General features: G+C 36.0%; 1 protein-coding gene across 1 annotated transcript; it reads right to left on the reverse strand.

Annotated features, from left to right (window-relative positions):
• Positions 1-1,349: 1,349 nt before the first annotated feature.
• Positions 1,350-5,525, reverse strand: LOC111913538 (serine/threonine-protein kinase STY13). The gene is made up of 6 exons (XM_023909246.3): positions 5,086-5,525; positions 4,264-4,385; positions 2,676-2,872; positions 2,217-2,391; positions 1,994-2,128; positions 1,350-1,773 (listed from the first exon to the last, which is right to left on the reverse strand). The coding sequence occupies exons 1-6, from the start codon at positions 5,405-5,407 to the stop codon at positions 1,567-1,569; spliced, it is 1,158 nt and encodes a 385-aa protein (XP_023765014.1). The 5' UTR covers positions 5,408-5,525; the 3' UTR covers positions 1,350-1,566.
• Between the last annotated feature and the right edge of the window lie 19,268 nt (positions 5,526-24,793).

Raw genomic sequence — 24,793 nt, forward strand, 5'->3', positions numbered from 1 at the left:
AACATAATACCACAAAGGGACCTCAAGGAGGTGGTAAGAAGCTTGCTTGTTGAATATTAGACTAAGAACACCTTCTTGCTTCAAAGTTACAAAACACCACCAAAAAGCTTCAAGATACCACCAAGGGAGGTTGGGACTTGTTCTTTGTCAAGAGGGAGTGATGGAGGCTAAGGGTGAGCAAACTCTAGCCATCACACCCCTTAAATAGGGGCACTAACCCCGAAAACTAGGGTTTGCTTAATGGCCGCCACCACGTTGTGGTCTTACCTTTCCCACGTCTTGGTTCATTAAAAGAATGTGTGTTCCATGAATCCTTGCCACGTCGTGATGCTTCCTCCACCATGTCATGTGCACATTCAAATTCCACATTTAGAAGGTTTGAAAATGACCAAGTATCAGAAGAAGTATTCCTAGAACATGTATTACAGTTAATTCGGTTTTTATGGTCACCTGTATATATAATTGTTTCGAAATTTCCACATTGTCCAAAAGACGTTAATGATCATCGCATCAAAATATTTTCTTTGTGTTGCATTGATATTCAATTTATCCACCCAACGTATCTGATTTTTCGGAGGTAAACGACTAGAGGTAGGGCATTGAGATTCAATTTATCCACCCAACGTATCTGGTTTTTCGGAGGTAGAGGTAGGGCAATCAAGATCCCACTATCTACCTATGAGCTTTTAAATACTGTTAATACCCATAATCGAAAGACAAGAAATGAGCAAATGCTCAAGTCTCAATGGCACCAAGACAAGACAAACTATGAAGTCTAAATCAATACCTTTATTGACAAGTTTCACATATGTGGAGATTTTATTACATATTTTAGTTCAATGTAAGTATCAACGCAACAAATTGTATTTGGTTGTCAGGTGTTGACAGGTAGATGTCTATCAATCAAAGGTTGAAGATTCAAATACCGTTGTTGATGAATGATATAGATTTATGAGTAGAATAGTAGATACGTGTGTAAACCATTCTAAAAAATCAAACTCAATTACACTCTCTCCAGCTTTTGGAAATTTAGATGATGATTGAAAGGAAATAAAATTATTAGTAAAGTATATGCATGCACATAACAACATAATATAACATGTTTTAAACCAATTCTGATTATCAAACAATTCATTTTTCACACGCAACATACTCTATAACCAACAAAACCTTAGTTTAAAGTTTAAACCAACACTTAATGATTTTAATTTATGTGTTTTAGTAACTTCGTCTTAACAAAAATGTCTCAACAAAAACTAAAGGAAAATTAAAATACGTTGCTAATCTGAGTTAAAAAAATCACATTACCTAAAAGATAAACCTACATGAGTTGCCACAAGACAAATAAATATAGTAATAATACCCATTAAATAGGATGTAATGTAATCTATTTAAAGAATTTAAAAAAGAAAAAAACTTTACATAATCCAAAGCACGAAACATGTAGTACCAGTACCACAGACACATCATCTAATATATTCCCATTTTAGGAACTCCCCAATTTCTAATAAATTACCTTACTTTAGTCTTAAACTTCCCAAAAAAACAGATGAAATTCTTGAAATTTCATGGCCCACGATGCTTACGGAAACACAAACAACCCTGTGGTTGATCACCTGGGATCATACCTCCTCCTTTTGAGGTGTCAATGGCTTCCAACATCGTCACCACTTCATCCATCTCAGGCCTCTTGTCAGGGTTTGCATCCCAACACCTCTTCATTACATTCGAAAGAGAACTCGGGCAACACCTCGGTATTTCCGGCCTCAGATTCTGCATATATATATATTTTTTATATAAAATGACTAAAATACCCTCCAATAACACCACAAAACAAGATAATATGAAGAGGACATTCACGTCTTTTGCATAGACAGAGATCAAAAGCGAGTTCCTGTCTCACCTTTTTGAATTGGACAAAAAAGTACAATTCTTGTCCGTCTCGGTCTCAGTTCAATGCATGTCAGAGACAGTAGAAATGGAAATACAGTACCTGACGAACGACGGCTGAGGTGACTTCTGAGAAACTAAGGTCAGGATAAGGCATATCGCAACAATAAATTTCCCATAAACATATGCCAAAACTATACACGTCGCATTTCCTGTTGTAGGGGTTACCGTTGAGAACCTGCAAATTTACATTTTTACCCCCATTCGACCAAAAAACCCACCACAAATGCATTATTGGTATGATATTGTGATAAATGAGGGCTTACCTCGGGGGCCATATAGCCAAGAGTTCCGGTCTCGCCTGTCATGTCATTAGGGTTTGAGGCTTCAACACGTGCAACTCCAAAATCAGCAATTTTAATTGTTCTACTTTTGTCCAATAACATATTTTCAGTTTTCACGTCTCTGTGTACAATCTTTTGAGAGTGCAGGTAGCTTAATCTGGTAAAAAATTCAATTTATTATGATAAAAACTCCTAAGACAAAAGAAAAAGAAAGATACCTTTTTTACATCTAAAGGTCAAAAAGACTTTTTCAACTTCGAATTTGGCAAGATTCTTTAAGTAATCGTATAAATTTCAATGGCTACATTAAAGACCCTAACATATATTAAAAGCAGGAAACTTTCTGTTTTGAAATTCGTTTCGAGATTTAAGTAATGGTTTCAATGTAGTTTGTTTGACCATGAAGTCAACTATTTTTAAAGAGGGGAAGGACAAGATTACCCTCTTGCAAGATCAAGTGCCATTTGAACAACCACTTTGAAAGCAAGCTTCTTTCTTCTGTTTTTAATAAGGTAATTCTTTAAGGCACCTCCAGGAAGATATTCCACAACAACACAACAAATGTTACTTGGCATTCCAATTTGACCATTTTCAGTTTGTACATTTAGCTCTGAAGAACCCATTGTTGCACCTATGAACTGCATTATTACATAAGTACATGAATAACTAATTAACCATTTAATACTTGGGATAATCACCAAACATGACCATCATATGATGTGACATTTAACAGATTCACCACCAATTACCTGATTGGTCAGTTATGAAATTGCTTTATTAATGGTCCCCACCTCCAAAATTCTTTAAAAAAACAGCTTTATTGCAGAAATGTTAAAAAAAAAATTGTGAAATATACAGCTTTTGCACTTTTGTTGGTAAAAGGCAATTTCAATTATTTGGAATTTCACAACTGACCAATTGTGGTCATTTTGAGCTATTGGTCAAAAAGGTGGTCAACCGTTAAATGTCAGATCATATGGAGGTTTATTTTGTGGTTATCGCTTAATACTAATTAGAGGGAAATGATAAATAAAAAAGCATCAAACACTTTATTTAGTAAGGTAAATGCACAAGGTATCTAATTATAAAAGGAAAGAATATTTTCAACCCAAATCAACATCACCGATGCTTTGTAAAGATGACAAGGGGAAAGTACTAAAAAGTTCCCAAAAAAGTAAACTTGGTCAATTATTGTGATAAGTTTATAAAAAGAAAGTGTTGTGACGTTGGAAGAAGAAGAAAAGAAAAACACGTATTTTAAGCTTACGTGCAAGAGTTGAAACAAGAAGACAATTCAGGCTGTAAACCGACACCGACTAAAAAATAAATATAAACCATATAACGTGATAAAAAGAATCACATTCTCTTTAAATTTCTACGCGAGTGACGCATTGTTCTAAATAGGGAAAGTTGTCAGGCAAGAGTCCAAGATTGTTATAACTTATACAAAAGGAAAAATTGTAGAAAATAGCAACTTACTTTACTATAGCTATCAGTATAGGCAATGTATTTTACTTTTACCTTATTTTTCTTTAAGGATAATAGCAATATGTAACCTAACACTTGTAAGCATTTTATAATGTTTCAAAGCCTATTCCTATTATGGATGTATAGGTAATGTAATGAAATGAAAGCATGATGCTATTATGTTAAATAAATGTAAATATGTTGCCATTATGGCTAAAAAGTAAAAACCAAGTACATTGACAATATTGGTAGCAAGAGCAAAACATACAAAATAGAATGTTGTCGCTTTTAAGGAAAGAAATTTACAGAAAAATATTTTATGTTTAGACATGGAAATTGTCATTCGAACTCGCTTAACTATTGTTTGTAATGGTTTTCTAATAAAAAAAACAAGTAGCAACTAGTTTAGAACATTTGAAAAGAAAAAACAATTATGATTGTCATTTATGAAATAGTAAGGGTCAACGTAAACAGATTTGGGGAAACAGGAACAATGTTTAAAAAGATCATATGCATTAAATCAAGATTCAAGAAGAATGTTTAAAAAGTCCAAAAATGCAACCTTTGTGACATTAGGATGATCAAGTTTATGCCATACAGCTACTTCTTGTGTAAAAGCTGCCCTTAAAGATTGTATTTCAGCTTCTGTTCTGTGGCCCTCTTCCCCCCAGTCCAGCAGTTTCACTGAAAATTAAAAAATTCCAATAACTTTTTTTTTCAAATAATGCCAAGAAATAAAGACAATGGTAAAGTATATAAGAAATTGATGTTATTATATTTATATATAATAATAATTGAAGTATATAGATTATTTTTATTGAGCTTAATAAAGTTGAGGCTGTGATCCTAATTTGTAGCCGTATATTCATACAATAAAGCAAATGGAAATATTATTTTATTTAGTATTCTAAAAACAGCTTGGATCACATGAAAGTCAGAAAGACAACATCATAAATCGAAGTTACTGGTATCACCTGTAGAAAATTTTAAAACCTTATCCGTGTAGGTCACGGATTACATGTTGAACAATTTCACTTTTAAAATTACAATTACAACGCCATCAACCACCACCCACCACCGTCATTCATCCGGCATGTCCCGCCACCACCAATGTGGAAAGAAAATTTTTGATTCATAAGAAAACCCCCATTTGAAAACTCCATGTTTTTTACTTGTTGAAAAAGATTAAAATTATTTTAAATGTGGATTCGTAAATGTTGGAGCTAATTGCGATTTGAAGTACTGAAAGTTCAAATTAATTAATGGAATCAAAAGAGGAAGTGGATTATATAAAACGATGGCGAAACCCAAAAATTGAATTTGAGTAAATTGATGTAAAAACACAATGGAATGCGCTGGAGACTTAGGGTTAGGGAAGACTGACCGGCGACGTCGATGCCGTCGTAGACGCCACGGTGTACGGTGCCGAAAGTACCACGTGCAAGAATACCTTTGATTAGGAGCTTAGAAGGGTCGATCTCCCACTCCTGCCTCTCCCTTTTACTAGTTGCAGTAGCCTTAGACGGTAGTGTGACGGCGGAAGCAGCGGAGGCGGCGGTGGCCGAGTCTTCAAAATCTGGTTGTTTTTTCTTGTTCTTTTCCATAGTCCATGCTCTGTTGAGATGCCTCTCAAGCTGTTCATCTAAACTCTTCAGATCAATCTGATCTGCCCTTACAAATCCATCATTGTTGTTGTTCTCCTTCATCCTTTCCGATCACTTGCAAAAACACTCGGTGGTTTCAATTGAGTCAATTGGGTTTTTCCGGCGATTAATTTCCCCCCTTTTTATACCAACGGGTTACTCTATATCTCAGCCGGTAAAGATTTAGGGAGGGAGGTCTATTCTTATTATATCGAGTAAAGTTACAAAAATCGTCCCTTTACTATAAACTAAAATACATTGTTTTCTCTTTAGTTTTGAGTTTACGTTGCCAGTCCCTATATTTAAATTTTGATTGATTATAACTAACCATTCTATTAGGCAAATGCCAACTAAAACCTCTAAGTGAACCATGTCAAAATGAATGATTATAAATCTTCTTTAATGATTCTCTTAATAAAGTCACAAATATATATATATATATATATATATATATATATATATATATATATATATAAGTGAACCATGTCAAAATGAATGATTATAAATCTTCTTTAATGATTCTCTTAATAAAGTCACAAATATATATATATATATATATATATATATATATATATATATATATATATATATATATATATATATATATATATATATATATGTCAAAAATCAACTAAGTGGATATCAACCAAGGTGTATGAGGTTGTGGTGTTAGTGCAATCTTACTTACTTATAAAGCTTGCATTTTCTCTTGATTGTCATGCATTTGAAACCCTCCACAATAATTTGCTAAAACCTCATGCATTTGAAACCCTCAAACATTTTCACCTTCTTAATAATTAATCATACATAATCAATGGTAATTCATATTCATATGAGATAATAATTTGCTAAAACCTCATGCATTTGTATGGTATTAGAACATGTTTGAGTTTTTGGGTTTTAGACTTTAGTAAATGGATAATCCGTTTGATACGTTAGATTTGAAGCTATCTTATTTGAATTACCCAAAACAAGAGATAAATTAATAATATATGCTCATGCATCTTTTGTACAAGCCCCAATCAAAATACAATATATCATGATCATATAATTAAGTGTATTTTATTCCATTTTTGGCTTTATAACAAAAGTTTGTTTACGTGGCGAAGAAAGAAAACTTGAAGATGAATATTTAGGTTGGATGTTTATATAAGATTTGTTTTAAATATATAATATAGATATAAATACACAAATGTGTGTCAAATACAGCTCATCACAAAATTTAATGTTATAAACTACAATATAACTCAAAGTGGTTTTCCAAATATAATGTTTATACTATAATATAATATATTAGAAGAATACCATATAGTAGACGAATCACACATGTTGTGCAGAAATTTAGTTGCATAGATAATATATTATAATTGTATTTCATTTAAAATATGTTAGGGTCATTTGATTATTACATTGTTGTATTAGGCACTATAGTCTTATATATTTTGAATGACTCTTACAAAAATGATGTCTGTAATTCGAATATAACGTTATATCTTATGATGTTTATTGAATGATATTATCTTCGATTGAGCACTTTTTAATTGGAATCAACTTTATTATAGTTAAAAATTTTGGCTCCGTTTTTTCTTTTCATTAGTTCTAGAATATGATTTTTTATATTAACTTAAAATATGTCACTATCTTAAAATAGATTGAGAATGAGATTTTTTATATTTACTTAAAATACGACACCATTTTTTATTCAATAGTAAAACTAACAAAAGTCGTTAAATATGTATTTTTATGAGGTTTAACATAAATAGATGACCACAAATGAGAATTCATATCTAATCAATCATCAACTAATTACATTAGATACTAATGTGTACATAAAAATTACATTTAAAATTTTAAACTAATAGTAAAAAAAATTCATTATTTATTATGATAAAAAAATCTGTAAATCAAAAAATATACAAGCTATTTAATGGCATATAAGTTTTATGTATGGCTTATTCACAATACATTAAACCATATATAACCATATTAAACTACATAATTATCCCACTGCGCAACGCGCGGGCATTCGTCTAGTGTAAGTATAGAATAATGATCAAAGTAAGACAAGTGAGTTATAAGGAAAGTTTGATCATTTATTGGATTTCAGACATAAAACATTGGGAGGTGATAATGATCACCTGTCTTGATATGTTTTATTGATTTTAATCTAAGATTACAAAGATGATGAAGGTAACATGAGTATAAGTGTAATGGTAGAGCTAATCGTCTATGTAGTGTGCGAGTTACATGTGTTATTTTTAGTCTGAGCTAATCAACAAGAAGTCTGATAATTTCGAGATCCTCCAGAATCAGCATATGGACATTGTTTGACTTGGTATTTCGGGTCTTTTGCATGATCGGGATGAATTTCCATTGAGAATGAGTCTTACGTTGAATAGTTCTGCACATGTGGGAAAATGAAAGATGAAAATATAACCGTTATAAGTGTTAGGGAATATTAGTGATAATAATCAGGATCTTGGGATATGTTTAAGGATCCCGAGGCTTCAGAAATATCAAGGATCTTGGATATGAGTTAAAGATCATGCCCCTAACAATTTCCCCCAAATTATACCTGCGAAATATAAACGTTAGTTTTTAAATATTTTGAGGTATAATTTTAAATCAAAGAGCGAAGTAAAAAGTTATAACATATAGGGTAATTTAAATTTCAACGGATAGATTTCTAGTCATTGGAATTGGTCAAATCACCATTCTACCTTTCCTTGATTCTTATTAAAAAAAAGGTAGTCAACCTTTTAATTTCGTCTCACTCATTTCGCTCTTCTTCTGTACATCCACCGAATATCATCAAAGGTATTACCTTTGTTTATTTTCTCCTTTCTTGTTTTCTTTTTAAATATCGCCAAAAAAGGATATTGTTCTTGCGTGAACATCATAGCTATACCCGATGATGATTTCGTAGACCATAAACTCCTTTCCTATGAGGAAACTTGTACCTTCGACGGTGATAGTATCGAAGCTTTGAACTCGACTGAAACCTTTCTTGTCAGTACTGTTTTCAAACCTTTTGACGTCAGGATCCAATTGGATTTTATTTCTTTCGTTTGGGTTTGTTTTCCTGAGTATCCTTTTACCTTAGGTCTTACTTATCCCTTTTTTGGAATTATCTCTGAATTCTTCTAGATAACCAAGATTTCATACATCTAAACCATGTCAGCGGTTTGGAGGATCTTTTATTGGATTGATCATCTGAACCGCTCCAAGGGTCTCAGCATTGGTATAAACGAGTTGTCATGTGTTTACAACCTTTGGGAATTCTCATTTCCCGTTGAAAGTCAAAACCGATAGATCACCTCTTATATTGAAATCCAATCATAACGATGGTTCTTAGAAAGGAAGATACTTTTTCGTGAAACGTGACTCAATTCCCGGTGGAAATCTTTTACCTCGATCCTAGGTCGAAAAGGGTAAGGTTTCTTATCTTTATATTGAGGATCACAATATTCACACTTCTTATTTTATTTAATTTTTTGCAGCTTTCAAGTTCGACGAGTTAATTCCCCCTGCTGAGGACACCGAAGAAAGGATCAAAATACTTCCTTGATCTGTCTATGATTGACACGACATTCAAGCTTGATCCTTCCGGTCATTAAGAAAGCTCAAACGCTATCATCCCTATGGCTACCAGTAAGGATCCTTGAGTGTTTTCATCTCTTTTCTTGAGAAATTTTCAAGATTTCTTTGGTTTTTTAAAGATCCAAATCCACACGTGTCGGTGCTCATTTCTCCCTTTCTAACCTCGATACGGCCATGTCTAGTAGCTAGTTACTCATGAAAAAAAATATTAGATCTTCCATTGCCTCAAAAAAGGTCCATATAGATCTGACTATGAAGACTCTAGGATCCCAGAAGAGAAAAACTTCTGAAGCTACGAACTTGAACTTGTAAAATCTTGGAGCCGAGGTTGCACTCAAGAAGTTGGTCTCTTTTTCTCAAGTTGTAAGTGTTAGTGTTACTCTTGTTCTTTTTGCTTTACCTTTCATTCTTTATAATTTTATTCTTATTTTAGGTTTTTGATCATGTTTCCACATACTTGAGGATTCGAGCTGAAAAGGTTGAACAAACCTTTAGGAAGCAAGAGAAAGTGTGGAAGGCGACCAACGAGGATCTCTTGAAACGAGTGGAACTTCTGAGCAAGGAGAAAGTTGAGAAAGATGAGGAGAATGATGCAGAGATGACGGACGTGATCACCGAAGAGCTGCAGCCAAAAGCGAATGAGGAGGAGAAGACCCCAGGCAATGATGACCAAGCCACGGTCTAGGCATGTTAGATAAGAATAATTTGCATGAATTTGTACAAGATAATGCTTATTTCTTATGGAATTGATGTACAAATTTTTATCCTTGGTTGTTTCATACTTCACTGCTTGCCTGGTTAATTTGTGTGGTTGTAGCAATAGGATTTCTGGAGATCCATTTATAATTAGGGTCTTAACAAAATCACATCTTATAGAAACTCTGAATAAACCTGAAAATAGTTATTCATCAACTTGGGATTTTAAAATAGTTAAGATCCTTTATGATAATAAACCTTTAAATATTACATAGAAAAAATGATTTTAATAGATATATAGAACCTAATGTTCCTTTGGGTTCACAATCCTTTGAGTCGGGAAAAATTTGAAGTTGTGATTCCTTTAACATAATCTGGGAGTTTGCATATGGAAGGATTCGCATTTCATGAGTTCATCATGAAAAATCCTTATTGAGCTTTTACTTAGCAAACCCGGGATGATCCCTCTTTAGGAATTAGTTGGGAATGATCCTAAGTTCAAATGCAACTAGGAAAGATCCCTATTTGTGACATAATAATGCTAAAAACCTTAGACGTTTTCTGGAAAAAAAAATCCCATCTTATGAGAACATGCTTATGTTCAGCAAACTTCTTGGGAGAATCCCAACTTAAGATAACATGTTAGAGTTATAAACCTTAGGAAATTACCGGGGAGGATCCCAATCCTGAGATAACACGTAAGTGTTATAAACCTTAGGAAATTACTAGGAAAGATCCCAATCTTGAGATAACACGTCAGTGTTATAAACCTTATGTTTAAACGTTAAGATCTTGACAAATGTTCATAAATAAGAGGGTTGCCAAGTCACTAAAACATGAAATGATCCCTTATTCACATCCCATAGTAAGATTTTGTGCATCCACGCGGGGTGTAGAAACCTTAACTCATATGAAATAGGTAACTAACTCATTAAACCTTAAAGAGGATTAAGTACCCTTAATCATACGAGATATGATCAGTCTTTATTCGTATTTACTATGATACTTTGCATATTGCAATCGTTAAGATCGTAGAACTATGTATCTATTGGGATCCCTGAATGCTAGGATCCTCGAAATTTAGGATCCTTATGTATCAGGATCTTTGTATATTGAGATCCTTGTGTGCCTGTGCATAGAAAAAGTTAGCTTAGGGTGGGTGTTAGCTTGGCTAACACCCCTCCGATGCTTAAGTTAGTAATGGTTTCCAGAAGAATAAAAAGAATTAAATAAAAGTAGAGGATAGAGAGGGCGTACCTTGAGTTTGTTTGAAAATGATCATTACAACTTACATGAAGTATGATTTTAGATGGACGGCATTCCAAGATCTTGGTAAGATGTTCCCTTCAATGGTGGCTATCTAATATGCCTCCTTTCCTGATTTCGAATTAATGATATATGACCCTTCCCCTTTAGGTTCCAACTTGCCTATATTGGGATCCTTGGTATTTTTGGAACGTTTTCCTAAGTACCAAGTCACCTACCTAGAATCTTCTGACTTTGATTGTAACATCCATAAAATTCATGAAAATTTAAAACTTTTTTCAAGCATCCAAAAACCATTATCTATTACAAAATGTTTTCAAAATAGTTTCATATCAGAGTATCCCAGTAATCAAAATCATAAAACGCAAGGAGGTGCACGATCAAGCTTTCACCTTCCCGTGATCATCCGAAGTACCTGAAATAAAATCCAAAACTATAAGCTCAAAGCTTAGTAAGTTCCCCCAAAATACCAACGCCATACAAACCACAACCATATCATAACAAACAACATGCATATAGAGTCTTCAGTATGACTAGACCGCCCTCACCGGGCCTTCAGTCTGTTTGGCCCACTCTCAGAACCTTCAGCATGTCTGGTCTGCCCTATCGGGCCTTCAGCTTGTCTAGACCGTTATTCGGACCTTCGGCCTGACGGATATGCCCCCATTGGGCATGTAGGCTATCCGGGCCGCCCTGGGTATGTTGGCCTATAGCACAAAGCAGGTCTGCATCAACTCACCCCCAAACATACAATCAACTTATAGATAAGAAATGCTAGCATATACAAACAGTCAGATCGATCTAACAGATCACTAATCATAGCATCATCCTATAAACCAAGATACCGACCTAACAGGTCACTAAACATAGCATCATCCTATATAATAGGATACCGACCTAACAGATCACTAAGCATATCATCATGCGTTAACCAAGATAACAATCCAAAAGGGTCGGCATTGGTGCCTTCGACCCTGTTAGTATAGTGAGGAAAACTCACCTCACAAGTAATGTTGAACTGGATTGAAAGCCTCTGACCGCTGTCTCACCGAAAATCCCGAACTACCCAAAATAATGAATACCAAGTCAACAATTGGAATAGAAATCTTGACCAAGGGTCCTACAGAGGGTAATAGTCTATTTTGCCCTTTATCTAATTTGGGCCAAGGCCCAATACCAAATCCATGATCCAAAGTCCAAATATACAAGGCCCATAATTGGCCCAATTTTCCTAATTGGGGCCAACTTCCTAATTGGGCCTCACCCTAAGGTCCAATTCCATGTTAGGCCCAAAACACCTATATTCAAAAAGTCCAACAAGGCCCAAGTCAAAATGGTCCAAAAAGGCCCAATCCTGAAGCCCAAATCGTCAAAAGCCATCAGAAGGCATACGTTGGGCGTACTCTGCCTACGTTAACCACCATCAGGGTGGTTGACTTAGTACACTGGGTGTACAAAACTTACGCGGGGCATATGTTGGTTTTACCAAATCCTTAATAAGTGCTTAATGGCTTAAGCACTTGAGCCCATATTCTAGATCCATGGGCTAAACAAACCTCGGAACCATAAAGTCTCAAACTTTAAGACTTTGGACATCCAAAAATTCCTTAATACATGGTCTTAACCCATTAAGACCTTTATACTACATGCATGGGACACCTTTAGCCATTGGGACATCATTTTTATCACTTAGGACCCTTCTTAGGGCCTGAAAGGACAATTTATCACATCCAAAACACAACATGCACAATATTGGGACTTTTTGGGACAAGAAAGGTGTCATAAAGCTAATAAGGCAAGATCTACATCATACAAGCATAAAGGTTGGAGCTTTTTACCTCCTGGAGCTTCTAGAGCACAAAGTAACCTCATATCTACAAGCTTGCCTCACTTCTCCAACCCCTTGATGCAATACCTTCTTCTTCTACTACTCAAAACACACACTTTTAGCTCACACACTCAAGAGAAGGGTTAGGGTTTGGGGAAAACGGCTCAAAACTACGGAGGATGAAATGATAGAGGGTTATGAGCTCATAAGGACGTTTATATAGCACCAAAACCCTAAATATTAGGGTTTCCATCTGACATGAGTACGCCCAGTGTACATAAGTGTACGCCCAGCATACTAGGGCGCACCTAGTATGCTCAGCGTACCTTATGTATGCTTAGCATACTCTTCTTGATCCCAAAGTTGCAACTTTAGCCCTTAGGCTTCTCATGGCTTCACTCTTCCATCCACATGGACTACAAATGACAAAATAATAATAAAAGAGAGGATTCGGAAATACCTACAAATCCCAGGATGTTACATTGATGTTCTTTTTATATGCTTTAGTGATCATCTGTTGATGAGCAACAATACGGATCCTGGCAAGATCCATGAGTCCATCGATAGTGTCAAGATCATGAGCTAGGATCCTATCGGTTTTCTCTTGATCTTGCAATTGATATCTTGTCATTGGAACTACTACTTCAGTAGGGAACACGATTTCTGTTGCAAACACCAAGAAGTATGGATTTTGGCATGTGGATGTCTTTGAAGTGGTTCTATATGCCCATAGGACGAGAGGAAGTTCCTCTTCTCATCTTACTTTCTTCTTATCTAACCTCTTTTTTATATTGTTGACTATGATCTTATTGTTGGGCTCAACTTGACGAGTGGACATTATCATTTCAATCCCCCAACTCGTGCAAAAGTCTCTAGTCCTTTTGCTTATGAATTAGGATCCATTGTTGCATATGATCTCAGCAGGGATCCCAAACCCAGTCAGGATATTTCATTTCGTAAATAAGACAACTTATTTGTATCGTACTTGAACAAAGGCCTTAGCCTGTATCCATTTCGAGAAGTAGTCTGTCATCACTAACATGAGCACCTTTCCCCCAGGAACCTTTGGTAACTTTCCAACTATATCCATTACCCGTTTCATGAATGGCCAAGGGGAAATGATAAGATGCAACGGTTTTGCTGGTTGATGTAAAATGTTGTTATGTCTTTGGAAAGCATCACATTTTTGTGTGTATAAAAGGCATCTATTTTCATCGTTGGCCAGTAGTACCCTGTTCTTAACACTTTGGAGCATAAGGATCTGCCCCTAGTGTAGTTTCCATAATCTCGTTCATGTATTTCTTTTAATACTTTTTTCGCTTTGTGATCTTCCAAGCATCTAGGGTATGGGCCTGCCATGGATATCCTGTATAGTCTTCCTTGGATCATCATGAAACGGGAGATCCTAATTTTGAAGACTCTGTCACTTTTCCCTTCACTTGGAATCGTGCCATTATGGAAATATTCAACAATGGGTTGGATCCAATATCTCAAGTTTTGAGGAGGATCCTGGATGTAAGGATCTTGACGATTAGGATCTTAAGGAAGTGGTTAAATACATTTTCTTTCTGAAAATAAAGACAAGATTTTAGTTAGTTGAGTCAACCCTTGATAATTTAACCCAAATTAATATTCGAGGCTAGGATCCAATAACACAATTCAAAATTAAGAAAATGGATTTCGTAATCTAATCACGAACTCATTTAAGATAGGTAATGCATTTTACCAACTTCAATCTATATGAAATTCCTAAATCATTTAAGATTCATTGAATCTTATCAATGGAATTTTTAATATCGATGATGTTCTTCAAGTTGTGACTGGGATGTCGAGGATCACAAACAAGATGTGAATAACCATGCAAACCTACTTGATAACCTCAATGTCTTTTATCATCTCAAATTAACATGTCGGTAAACCACACATGCTCCATTAAATAATGATAATTTTTTTATTCGTGCCATCAATTCAACTTTATAGTCCCTAATTAATGTGTTGTTTAACCACATCTGCTCGACTAACAACTCATAAAGGTTGATGTGCGTTTTCATGGATTAGCATATAGTTTCACATTTTTTGTTAAAGTTACTAGAGTGGTATTCATAAAAAGTTCTATTACCTTATAACATTATACTTTTAATGTGATTATGTCCTATTGAACCCGTTCGACTAACGACCCTCCACCATACAAGGGTTCGATGGGTGAGAATGGATACCCAATGACGGTTTATAGGTCACTTCCTTATACCTTCTCTCTCTCTCTCTCTCTCTCTCTCTCTCTCTCTTAGAGTATGGCTTCATGAATGTGGCTTAATATTGATTCAACTTACTCATGTTATACATATAGTATTAAACTTTTAATATATATAAATATAAGGGTGTATTTTAAGCATTTAAAATATTGTTTAGAAATCATATTAATGATTTCAAAATTAATCCATTCCATTTAATTAATCAAATAATTAAATTTGGTTAAATCAATAGGATAATTCTAAGATTTAAGATATCAGGAGATGAGACTACCAATTTTAAATATTCAGATTTTATCCAATCAAAACAATATCTATAAATTTAATTATCCTAATCAAAAATTTTAATTATCTCAAAGTTTTCGTTAAACAAGAGGTCCCCCAGACATGGCACATAAATCTCCACATTGTGGCAGGTAAATAAAAAAACACATATCAAACATGGGGCCACGATGTGGCAGAAGAACCCACGACGTGGCGACGAAACAGAATGAAGATTATATGATCCTTCAATTGTTCAAGTTTAACTAATGCACATTCAATTGTTAGACAACCTAATGTTATGATACCACCGATGGTCTTTACATGTAATAATGTGGAACATACCTTAAACTCTTTAGGGTACATGTAACCTAATTTGATCTATGTTATAACTTTATTGAAGCAACATACTATTGAACAACAAAATTCTAAACCCTAATTGAAATCAAAATTCACAAGGATGATAAAATACCTCTGATTTGTTATTATAAACATACCCTTTGATCTTACTAGATCAATCCAATAGTCTCTTGAAAACTAGCTTCAATTATGTTCAAGCCTCTAATGTTTCACATCCACAATACAAGAACCATAGAAGATTTAGGAGAAATGAGGCAATTTTCGATTATGTGTGTCTTATTGCATTGGCCAAAAATTCCAAGCCATAAGTCTCTATTTATAGCTGATTAGGAAACACCTAGAAACCCTAATTTGCACATAAAATAATATTATTTCAAATAAGATAATTATCTAGTTCCTCAATTATCGATATGAAGGCTTCTAGAAGACTCTAAGAGGGGCCTCCAAACCGTCAACCTCATGAAGGTTCTAGAACATGTCCTCTCCTCGACTTTTGAACAATTACAACTATAGTGCTTCAACTTTTAATTAATCCTAATAAACCTAGAATTAATTTAAAATAATTATAATTATTTTAGTCATATAATATATTAATAAACATTTATTTCTCTCCTAAAATCAATCTAATCAATTTCTTGGTTATAAGGGCAGCCCAAAAAGAACTTTACTTTTATTCATCAACATTATACCAATTTAGTTAGGACCTTAAACACCTTAATCCAATAGGATCTTGGTCTAATAAGCATCTGGGAATCCGCTCTGCACAAGATGGACAAATGCTAGGTCAGATAGCGATACCGAGGGGGACCCCCTGTATTGCTCTATGATGCCTAAGTTAGATTGCAAGTAATAAAATGCAATGGTGTTGTGCGTGAAGGTTCTTGATCTCTTTTGCCCATACCTGGTTATCATGTTCTTGATGTATTTATAGGTTATTCGTGATTCCATGGGTTTATAGTTATGTCCAGTTCGTTGTCAATTGTCCAGTTTGTTAGCAGTCACGCCTTCTGTCCTTTTATTATTTTATTGCTCTGTATCCTATGTTTTGCATGTTTCCTGGGATATTGTTTTGAGATTCGTGCATGGTTACTTGAGCCTGAATTCGTTTATGACAGGCTATAATTTCTTCATGCCCGACCTTGAAAGTACCAAGCCGATATTGGGTTCTCTCGAATTACTTGCCTAGGTACACCATTACCGAGTGATTAAGAGACAACCTACATTAATATTCATGACCATTAGGTCTTTACACTGTAACAATGTTATGTATTGATTATGACATCCTTGGAATTTTTGTATTTTGAAACATATTTACTCAAATATATTTTATTAAAATAAAATAGTTTCTGTAAAATGTTTAATTATATTGAGATTTTCCGCAAAAAAAAATACTATGATTTTAAAGCGTAAAGCAAATTTTTTTGTTCTGAAAAATGGGGGATGTCACACAGATCGATCCTAAACTCCACCTGTTTTGCGGGGGGCACACCTGAAAAATATTCCAGGAAAACATCCAGAACTCCCTAATCATTGGCACATGAGAATCTTATTTCTTCCCCTTAACTCGAGCGTCGAGTACATATACGAGATAACCATGTTGGAGATAATGCCTAGCCTCGACAGCAGAACAAAAAGTTAAATCAAACCTGTTATCCTCACAATAAATCGTTAGTTCTCCCTCACTTGGGGTTCGAACCACCACCAGCTGCCTCTCGCGATCAATCAAAGCTCCAAACCGGCTTAACTAATCCATCCGCACAATCACTTACACATACCCCATAAAGATGGGAATCAGATCAATTGGGTAAGGCACCCCAAATATCTCCAAGATATAATCACGGAAGATGCTCGAAGCAGAAACCTTGTGTTCGTTGGTTATAAAAACTCGCAACAGACACTCCAGCTCCCAAGAGGCATACCAAAACTCCTGCTAAATGACTTAGGTACAAACGACTGACTCATACCCGAGTCAAAAAGAACAAGAGCAGGCATCACTAAAAATGTACCTAATAGAAACATAAATATAAGCATACATTAATTAACTTTGACATTGTTATAAATGAACAAATATCAGTAACGAAATTGGGCGTCGCCTTGGCCTCCTCAATAGTCAGCTGAAAGGCTTGCCCTCTGGCCTTTGGGTCCTCGACCCTCCCTTGACGGCCATCCGTGATTTGAAAAGTAGTAGGGGTCGGTGTCTGTAGGTCCTAGCAGCAAGCAATGGACAATTAGCCTTCACATGGCCAACCTGATCATAATGGTAACAAACATGCGTACTCGGCGATGGAGCTTGTTGTTGTTGGCGGCACTCTTTCATATAGTAGTCTTCCTTGTTACATTTGTTGAATCCAGTCGTTGAATGACATACACCCTCATGCACCTACCAGCACTTACCACAAGAACGACTTCTCTGTTCTCCAGATCGGGAATCAGTGGTCTTGAACCACTTAGTTGCGAGGTGGGTCTTGAAATGGGGCCTGTCTCTTCTTTTTCACCTGTGTATCAAGCTAAATCTCCCTCCTCCATGAAAATAATTGTAGCTCATATAGCTTTTGGTACTATTTCTTCAACAAAAACTCCCGAATCTCAAGCTTGAGCATACTCAAGTGTAACGCCCGCAGATTTGGGCTAGTCAATTTAGAGACAATGAACATCAAAAATGACTTTTTGATGGGAGATTATTTATAATAAATAATCTCAACCACATTATTGTATATTTCACAAGGGTTCCGTACATATAAAGAATGCCGAAATCCAAGTTATAACGAATAACTTATGACATGTCGAAGTTTTACGGCTAAACCGGCATGACACCGCGTAATGTAAAAAATGAATTTTTGATAAAATACTTTTTAGCCTTAGAGATCTAAATGAAAGTTTTATTATACATTAAACCAAGAGTGTGCATAAAAAGAACGTCAAAATATGACTTCGTATGAGGAAGTTATGAATTTTCTAAGATTTGACATAGTAGTGTGCAGCCCGGAATTCGAATTTTAGATCGGTCGATTTTTAGCCAAAATAATCTAAACAATAAATGATAATATTGTTAATAGGAGTTCAACGATAAAAATACTATCGAAAACGGAGCTCGTATGCGAAAGATATGGACGGAACTTAGTCACTACTCTTCGAGCGCGGCGTATTCGATACAATTTTGTAAATTTGAGATAGAATGAGAATTAGCGGACAAGATCTAAATGAAAGTTGTAGTACTCGTAAATACCAACGCGTGGATACAAATAACATTGATAATAGAGCTCTTATGTTAAAGATATGGACGAAACTTAGTCCCTACTATTCGAGCGCGATAAATTCAATACAGTTTTGTAAATCGGAGATAGAGTGAGAATTAGTCGAGGGGGTCTAAATGAAAGTTATAGTACTCGTAAATACCAACACGTGGATATAAAGAACGTAGAAAACAGATCTCGTACACGGAAGATACGGACGAAACTTAGGGTCTATTTGTGACATCCCCAAAATCACAGCCAGAAAAGACCGGTTTCATTTATGTTTTTAAAATAATTAAGAGTAAATCCATTGATTTAAAATAGTTGTGGAATTTTCCCCCAAAACTATACATGATAAAATAAGGTTTATCAAATCATTTCTTAGAGAAATGTATTTTCATTATTTATCAAAACTCGGGATGTCATGTTCCGATACAGACACAAAAACATAAACAATAAAGCATAGACCTTACACAGTTATATGTAACTACTCGTCTATAAACAAAAACATCTTCATAATTTATCCAATTTATGCTCTCGCGCCACTACCTGTAACACAAAAAAACTGAGTGGGTCAGACTTGAGAGCCTGGTGAGCATATAGAGTTTTCAACCCACAATAAATAGTTATATCTAATTTCACCAACCAACAATAACCCTATTACCCATTCCCGTTATCCTCACTTTACGTCCCTATAAAAATAACTATTACAAGGGACCTAATCTAGGATTTTCATCGGGATGGACACTACTGCAAAGGGGTTTCCTCAACAATGAATGTCCTAAGGCAACCATGAGGGGATAGAATACAACAAATGAATACCCAAGTTCACTACACCTACAGGTTATGAACCTGTCAGGGTTCAACTGAACTGTCTAGAAAAGTCTGTGGTCGTCATCCATATTCTGCTGGATGACTATATCACAATCACATCGAGGCATCTCATCATTTTTATTTCATCACACATCACTATCTACCCATGTTCTACCTAGCATATTTGTAGATAAAATATACTTGATTATATACAGCTTAAAACTTGAATAACATATTTCATTCAATACTCATACCACATAACAAATAGTATATAGTCACATAGCACGTATTTCATAGAGTATAATTCATATATGTGTATTATCGGAAAGCAACTACACACTTACTCATATCATATATCTAATACATTCATTAATACTTGTATTAAAATCGTGTATATGAAAGGGACTATGCACTCACTTGATAAGATGATCATCGGACGACACTACGACTCTAAAAGCAGTAACTCTTCGATGAATCTGGGATATCTTCACATACCGGGCTTCTCACGGGCAGAGCTTCAGCTCGAAAACTCTTTTCTTCTCTAGATCTTCGGAGCTTTGGGCTTGCTTCGGGTTTCGGGATAATATCGGGGCTTCGGGGGTATAACTTGCACGTAAATCGAGGTAATATGGAGTGAGAGAGAAGAGATTTGGCAACCCTAAACGGCTGGCCTCGCTTTCTATTTATAGGGGGCTGAAAAACCATGCTCACGTCATGAGCAACTTATGCCCACGCCGTGAGCTCGAATATGTTACTGCGTTCGTCATGGCCACTTGCCCTGGAAGACGTCCATTACATGCTCACGTCGTGAACACTATGCTCACGTCATGAGCTCTGACACAGGTGGAAGTTCGTGCCCCGAAATTTAGAGATTCATATCTTTCGCATACGATCTCCGTTTTCGACGTTCTTTATATGCACGCGTATGTGAGATTATGCTCTACAACTCTCGTTTAGACTCCGTCGTCTAATTTTGAATTTAACTTTTATTATATTATTTTTAGTAGGCCGGGACAGGAAAACTTCGGTAGAAACTCATAACTCCTTCATCTAACGTCTGTTTTCGTCTGTCTTTTTACCGTTGCATCACTATTGATGAGATGTTCGATTCTCATTTAGATTGTTTCGGCTAGAAATCAGTTGATCTCATATTCGAACTTTAGGTTGCATACTGCTAAGTCGAAACTTCGAAAAAATCATAACTTACTCATACGAAGTCAGATTTAGACGTTCTTCTTATGCACGTTCTCGGTTTAACGTATTCTACGACTTTCGTTTAGATCACTAAGGCTAAATATCACTTTATCGTAAACTCACTATTTACGTCATGTAGTGTCATACAGGTTCTGTCGCGAAACTTTGACAAGTCATAACTTCTTTGTTATAACTCAAATTTCGACATTCTTTATATATTCGGAACCCTTGTCACGACCACTACAACTTCCTTCATAAATATTAGGCTTATCTAATATTTTATTATTACGCGTATTTTTTTATTCTTAACTCATTTAAGCCACACAATTAAGCATAAAACATATAATACTCAAATAATACATTTCTATTATTTCAAAATGAGTTACAAAAGGTTAACCTAGACTATTACATCAATATTAATGCCTAGTCTAGAAACACGGGCATTACAGTTCTCTCCCCCTTAGGATGATTTCGTCCCCAAAATCTCACACAACAAACAAATGCGGATAGTGACATCATGTCACTCTCCGTCTCCCAGGTGAGATTTGGCTCATTCATATGTTTCCAACGGAAAAGCACGAATTCGACCATCTTGCATCGCAACTTCTTAGTCTTACGGTCAACGATTGCCTCTGGTTCTTCAATTAACCTCTTATTTTCATCAATTCTTAATTCCGAAAGTGGAATCATGTCGGGAACTTCTCCCTTGAACTTCCTCATATAACACACATGGAAAGTGTTATGTATTCCATTTAGTTCTTCGGGTGTTTCGAGCTTGTAAGCTTGTTTCCCAATCCTCTGAAGAACTTTAAACGGTCCAATAAACCTTTGACTTAATTTTCCCTTTTTACCAAATCTTATAAGTCCCTTCCACGACGAGACTTTAAGCAAAACCGAATCCCCAACTTCAAAAGTCATCGGTCGTCTTTTCTTGTCAGCATAGCTCTTTTGAAGATCTTGAGCTACTAACATTCTCTCCCTAATCACTTTCAACTTTTCAGAAGTCCGATGGACTATTTCAAGTCCCATAAACTGCTTTTCCCTAGCCTCAAGCCAGCAAGATGGCGTACGACACTTATGTCCATACAAAGCTTGATATGGTGCCATCTTAATGCTCGAGTGGAAACTATTATTGTAGGAAAATTCTACCAAAGGTAAATGTTCATCCTAGTTACCTTGGAATTCCAGGGTACATGCTCTCAGCATATCTTCAAGTGTTTGTATCGTCCGTTCACTCTAACCATCAATATGTGGATGGTAAGTTGTACTTAAACATAACTTGGTACCCAATTGCTCTTGTAGACTTTTCCAAAATCGCAAGGTGAAACGGCTGTCACAATCTGACACAATCGTTAATGGAACACCGTGAAGCCTCATAATTTCCTTCATGTAAGAATTCACAAGCTTATCAATATACCATTTCTCATTGGCTGCTATGAAATACACACTCTTAGTGAAGCGATCAACAACCACCCAAATCATGTCGTGACCATTCTTGGTTCTGGGTAGTTTAGTGACGAAATCCATATCAATGTTTTCCTATTTACCCATAGGCACATGTAAAGGTTCTAAACTCTCGTATGGTTTCTGATATCGTGCCTTGACCCCCGCACATGTCACACACTCTGCCACATACTTTTCAATATCAAGCTTCATCGTCGGCCACCAGTAATAGGGTTTTAGGTCCCTATACATTTTAGTGCTGTCGGGATGAACTGAGTACATGGTTTTGTGAGCTTCTTCCATCAGAAGATCTATTATTCCTCCTGACTTAGGTACCCAAATACGATCTTGGAATACCTTCAGTCCATGACCGTTTGTACCAAACACCAACGTTTTGCCCAAACGTTCCTCATTCCGGTCATTCCTTTCAGAAGCTTCCTCTTGAGCTTTCTTTATACTTTCCATAATGGTCGATACAACTTCTATTCTCAATGCTCTAGGCCTTTTTCTTTCAAGATTGACGTTCCGACTGAGAGCATCAGCGACAACATTTGCTTTACCATGGTGGTAAAGTATCTCACAATCGTAGTCCTTAAGTAACTCTAGCCAGCGTCGTTGCCTCATATTCAATTCTTTCTTATTAAAGAGATTTTGAAGACTCTTATGATTAGTGAAGAGTTTGCACTTCGTGCCATGGAGGTAATGCCTCCATATCTTTAGAGCAAATACTACCGCTACCAACTCCAGATCATGAGTGGGGTAGTTCTTTTGATCCTCTTTCAGCTGTCGAGATGCATGTGCTATCACCTTTTCTCTTTGGGTCAAAACACAACCCAACCCAACACCAAACGTGTCGCTATAGACAACAAAGTCTTCAACTCCATCGGGTAGAGAAAGAATCGGTGCTTCACATAGCTTCTTCTTTAGCAACGCAAATGCTTCTTTGTGCTTATCACTCCAAGCATAAGTAGCTCCTTTATGGGTCAAAGTTGTTAAAGGATTAGTGATCGAAGAAAAGCCTTGGATACACCTTCGGTAATATCCGGCTAATCCCAAAAAGCTTCGGATCTCCACGGGACTTTTCGGTTGTTCCCACTTCATTACAGCTTCGATCTTTGTTGGATTAACTATTATCCTTTCGTGGTTGACCACGTGACCCAAGAATTGGACTTCTCGAATCCAAAAATCACATTTGGAGAACTTTGCATACAGCTTCTCCTTCTTCAAGACTTCCAACACTTCTCGTAAATGTCTGCCATGCTCCTCTTGGCTTTTCGAGAAAATCAGAATGTCATCTATGAACACTATCACATATTTATCAAGGAACGGTTTAAAAACCCTACTCATTAAATCCATGAATGCTGCTGGAGCATTAGTTAGTCCAAACGACATAACTAAAAACTCGTAGTGTCCATATCTTGTTATGAATGCAGTCTTTTTGATATCCTGCTCTCTCACCTTCAGTTGATGATATCCTGACCTTAGGTTGATCTTTGAAAAATAACTTGAACCTTGTAGTTGATCGAACAGGTCATCAATCCTTGGTAATGGATATCTATTCTTTATCGTTGCCTTGTTCAGCTCTCTGTAATCAATGCACATTCTCATACTCATGTCCTTTTTCTTCACGAATAACACCGAAGCTCCCTAGGGTGATGAACTAGTTCTAATGAAACCGTTTTCCAACAACTCCTGAAGTTGCATCATCAGCTCCTTCATCTCCGTCGGTGCTAGTCGGTAAGGTGCTTTTGCTATCGACATGCTTCCTGGTAACAAGTCTATTCTGAACTCCATTTGTCTATCAGGCGGTAATCCAGGAAGATCTTCGGGAAATACTTCCGGATAATCACACACCACAGGAATGCTCTGCATCGCCTTTTTCTCCTTCTTTGCATCAATTACGAATGCCAAATATGATGTACATCCTTTGGCCAGACACTTTCTGGATTTCATTAGTGAAATGATTCCAGAATTTACTCTGTGTTTGTCCCCATGCACCATAAATGACTCTTTCCCTGGCGGGTTTACTTTTACTATCTTCTTCTTGCATAATATCTAGGCATCATTGGCGCTAAGCCAATCCATTCCCAGCACAATGTCGAAACCATTTAGCTCAATAGGCAATAACTCCTCGTGTAACTTATTCCCATTTAGATTGATGAAGATATTTTTTCATAAGATGGCTAACAGGTACAAACTTGCCACTAGCAACCTCGACTAATAAAGCATTATCGAGTCTATCAACAGGCAAAGCTAGTGTTCTACCAAATTTATGCGAAATAAAGGAGTAGTTGGCTCTAGAATCAAATAAAATTTGGGCAGAAAATTTGTTTACGAGAAAGGTACCTGAAGCGACATCAGCTTCATCTTTTGCAGCCTCAAGTGTCATCTGAAAGACTCTCGCCTTTGGCTTTGGCGGAATATTGGTTTTTGCTGCCTCCTTCTTTTTAGGACATCCTTTCAAAATGTGCCCCTCTTCGTTACATCCAAATCACATCCTCTTGTT

This window comes from Lactuca sativa, chromosome 1 (assembly GCF_002870075.4).
Source record: "Lactuca sativa cultivar Salinas chromosome 1, Lsat_Salinas_v11, whole genome shotgun sequence".
Lineage (NCBI taxonomy): Eukaryota > Viridiplantae > Streptophyta > Magnoliopsida > Asterales > Asteraceae > Lactuca > Lactuca sativa.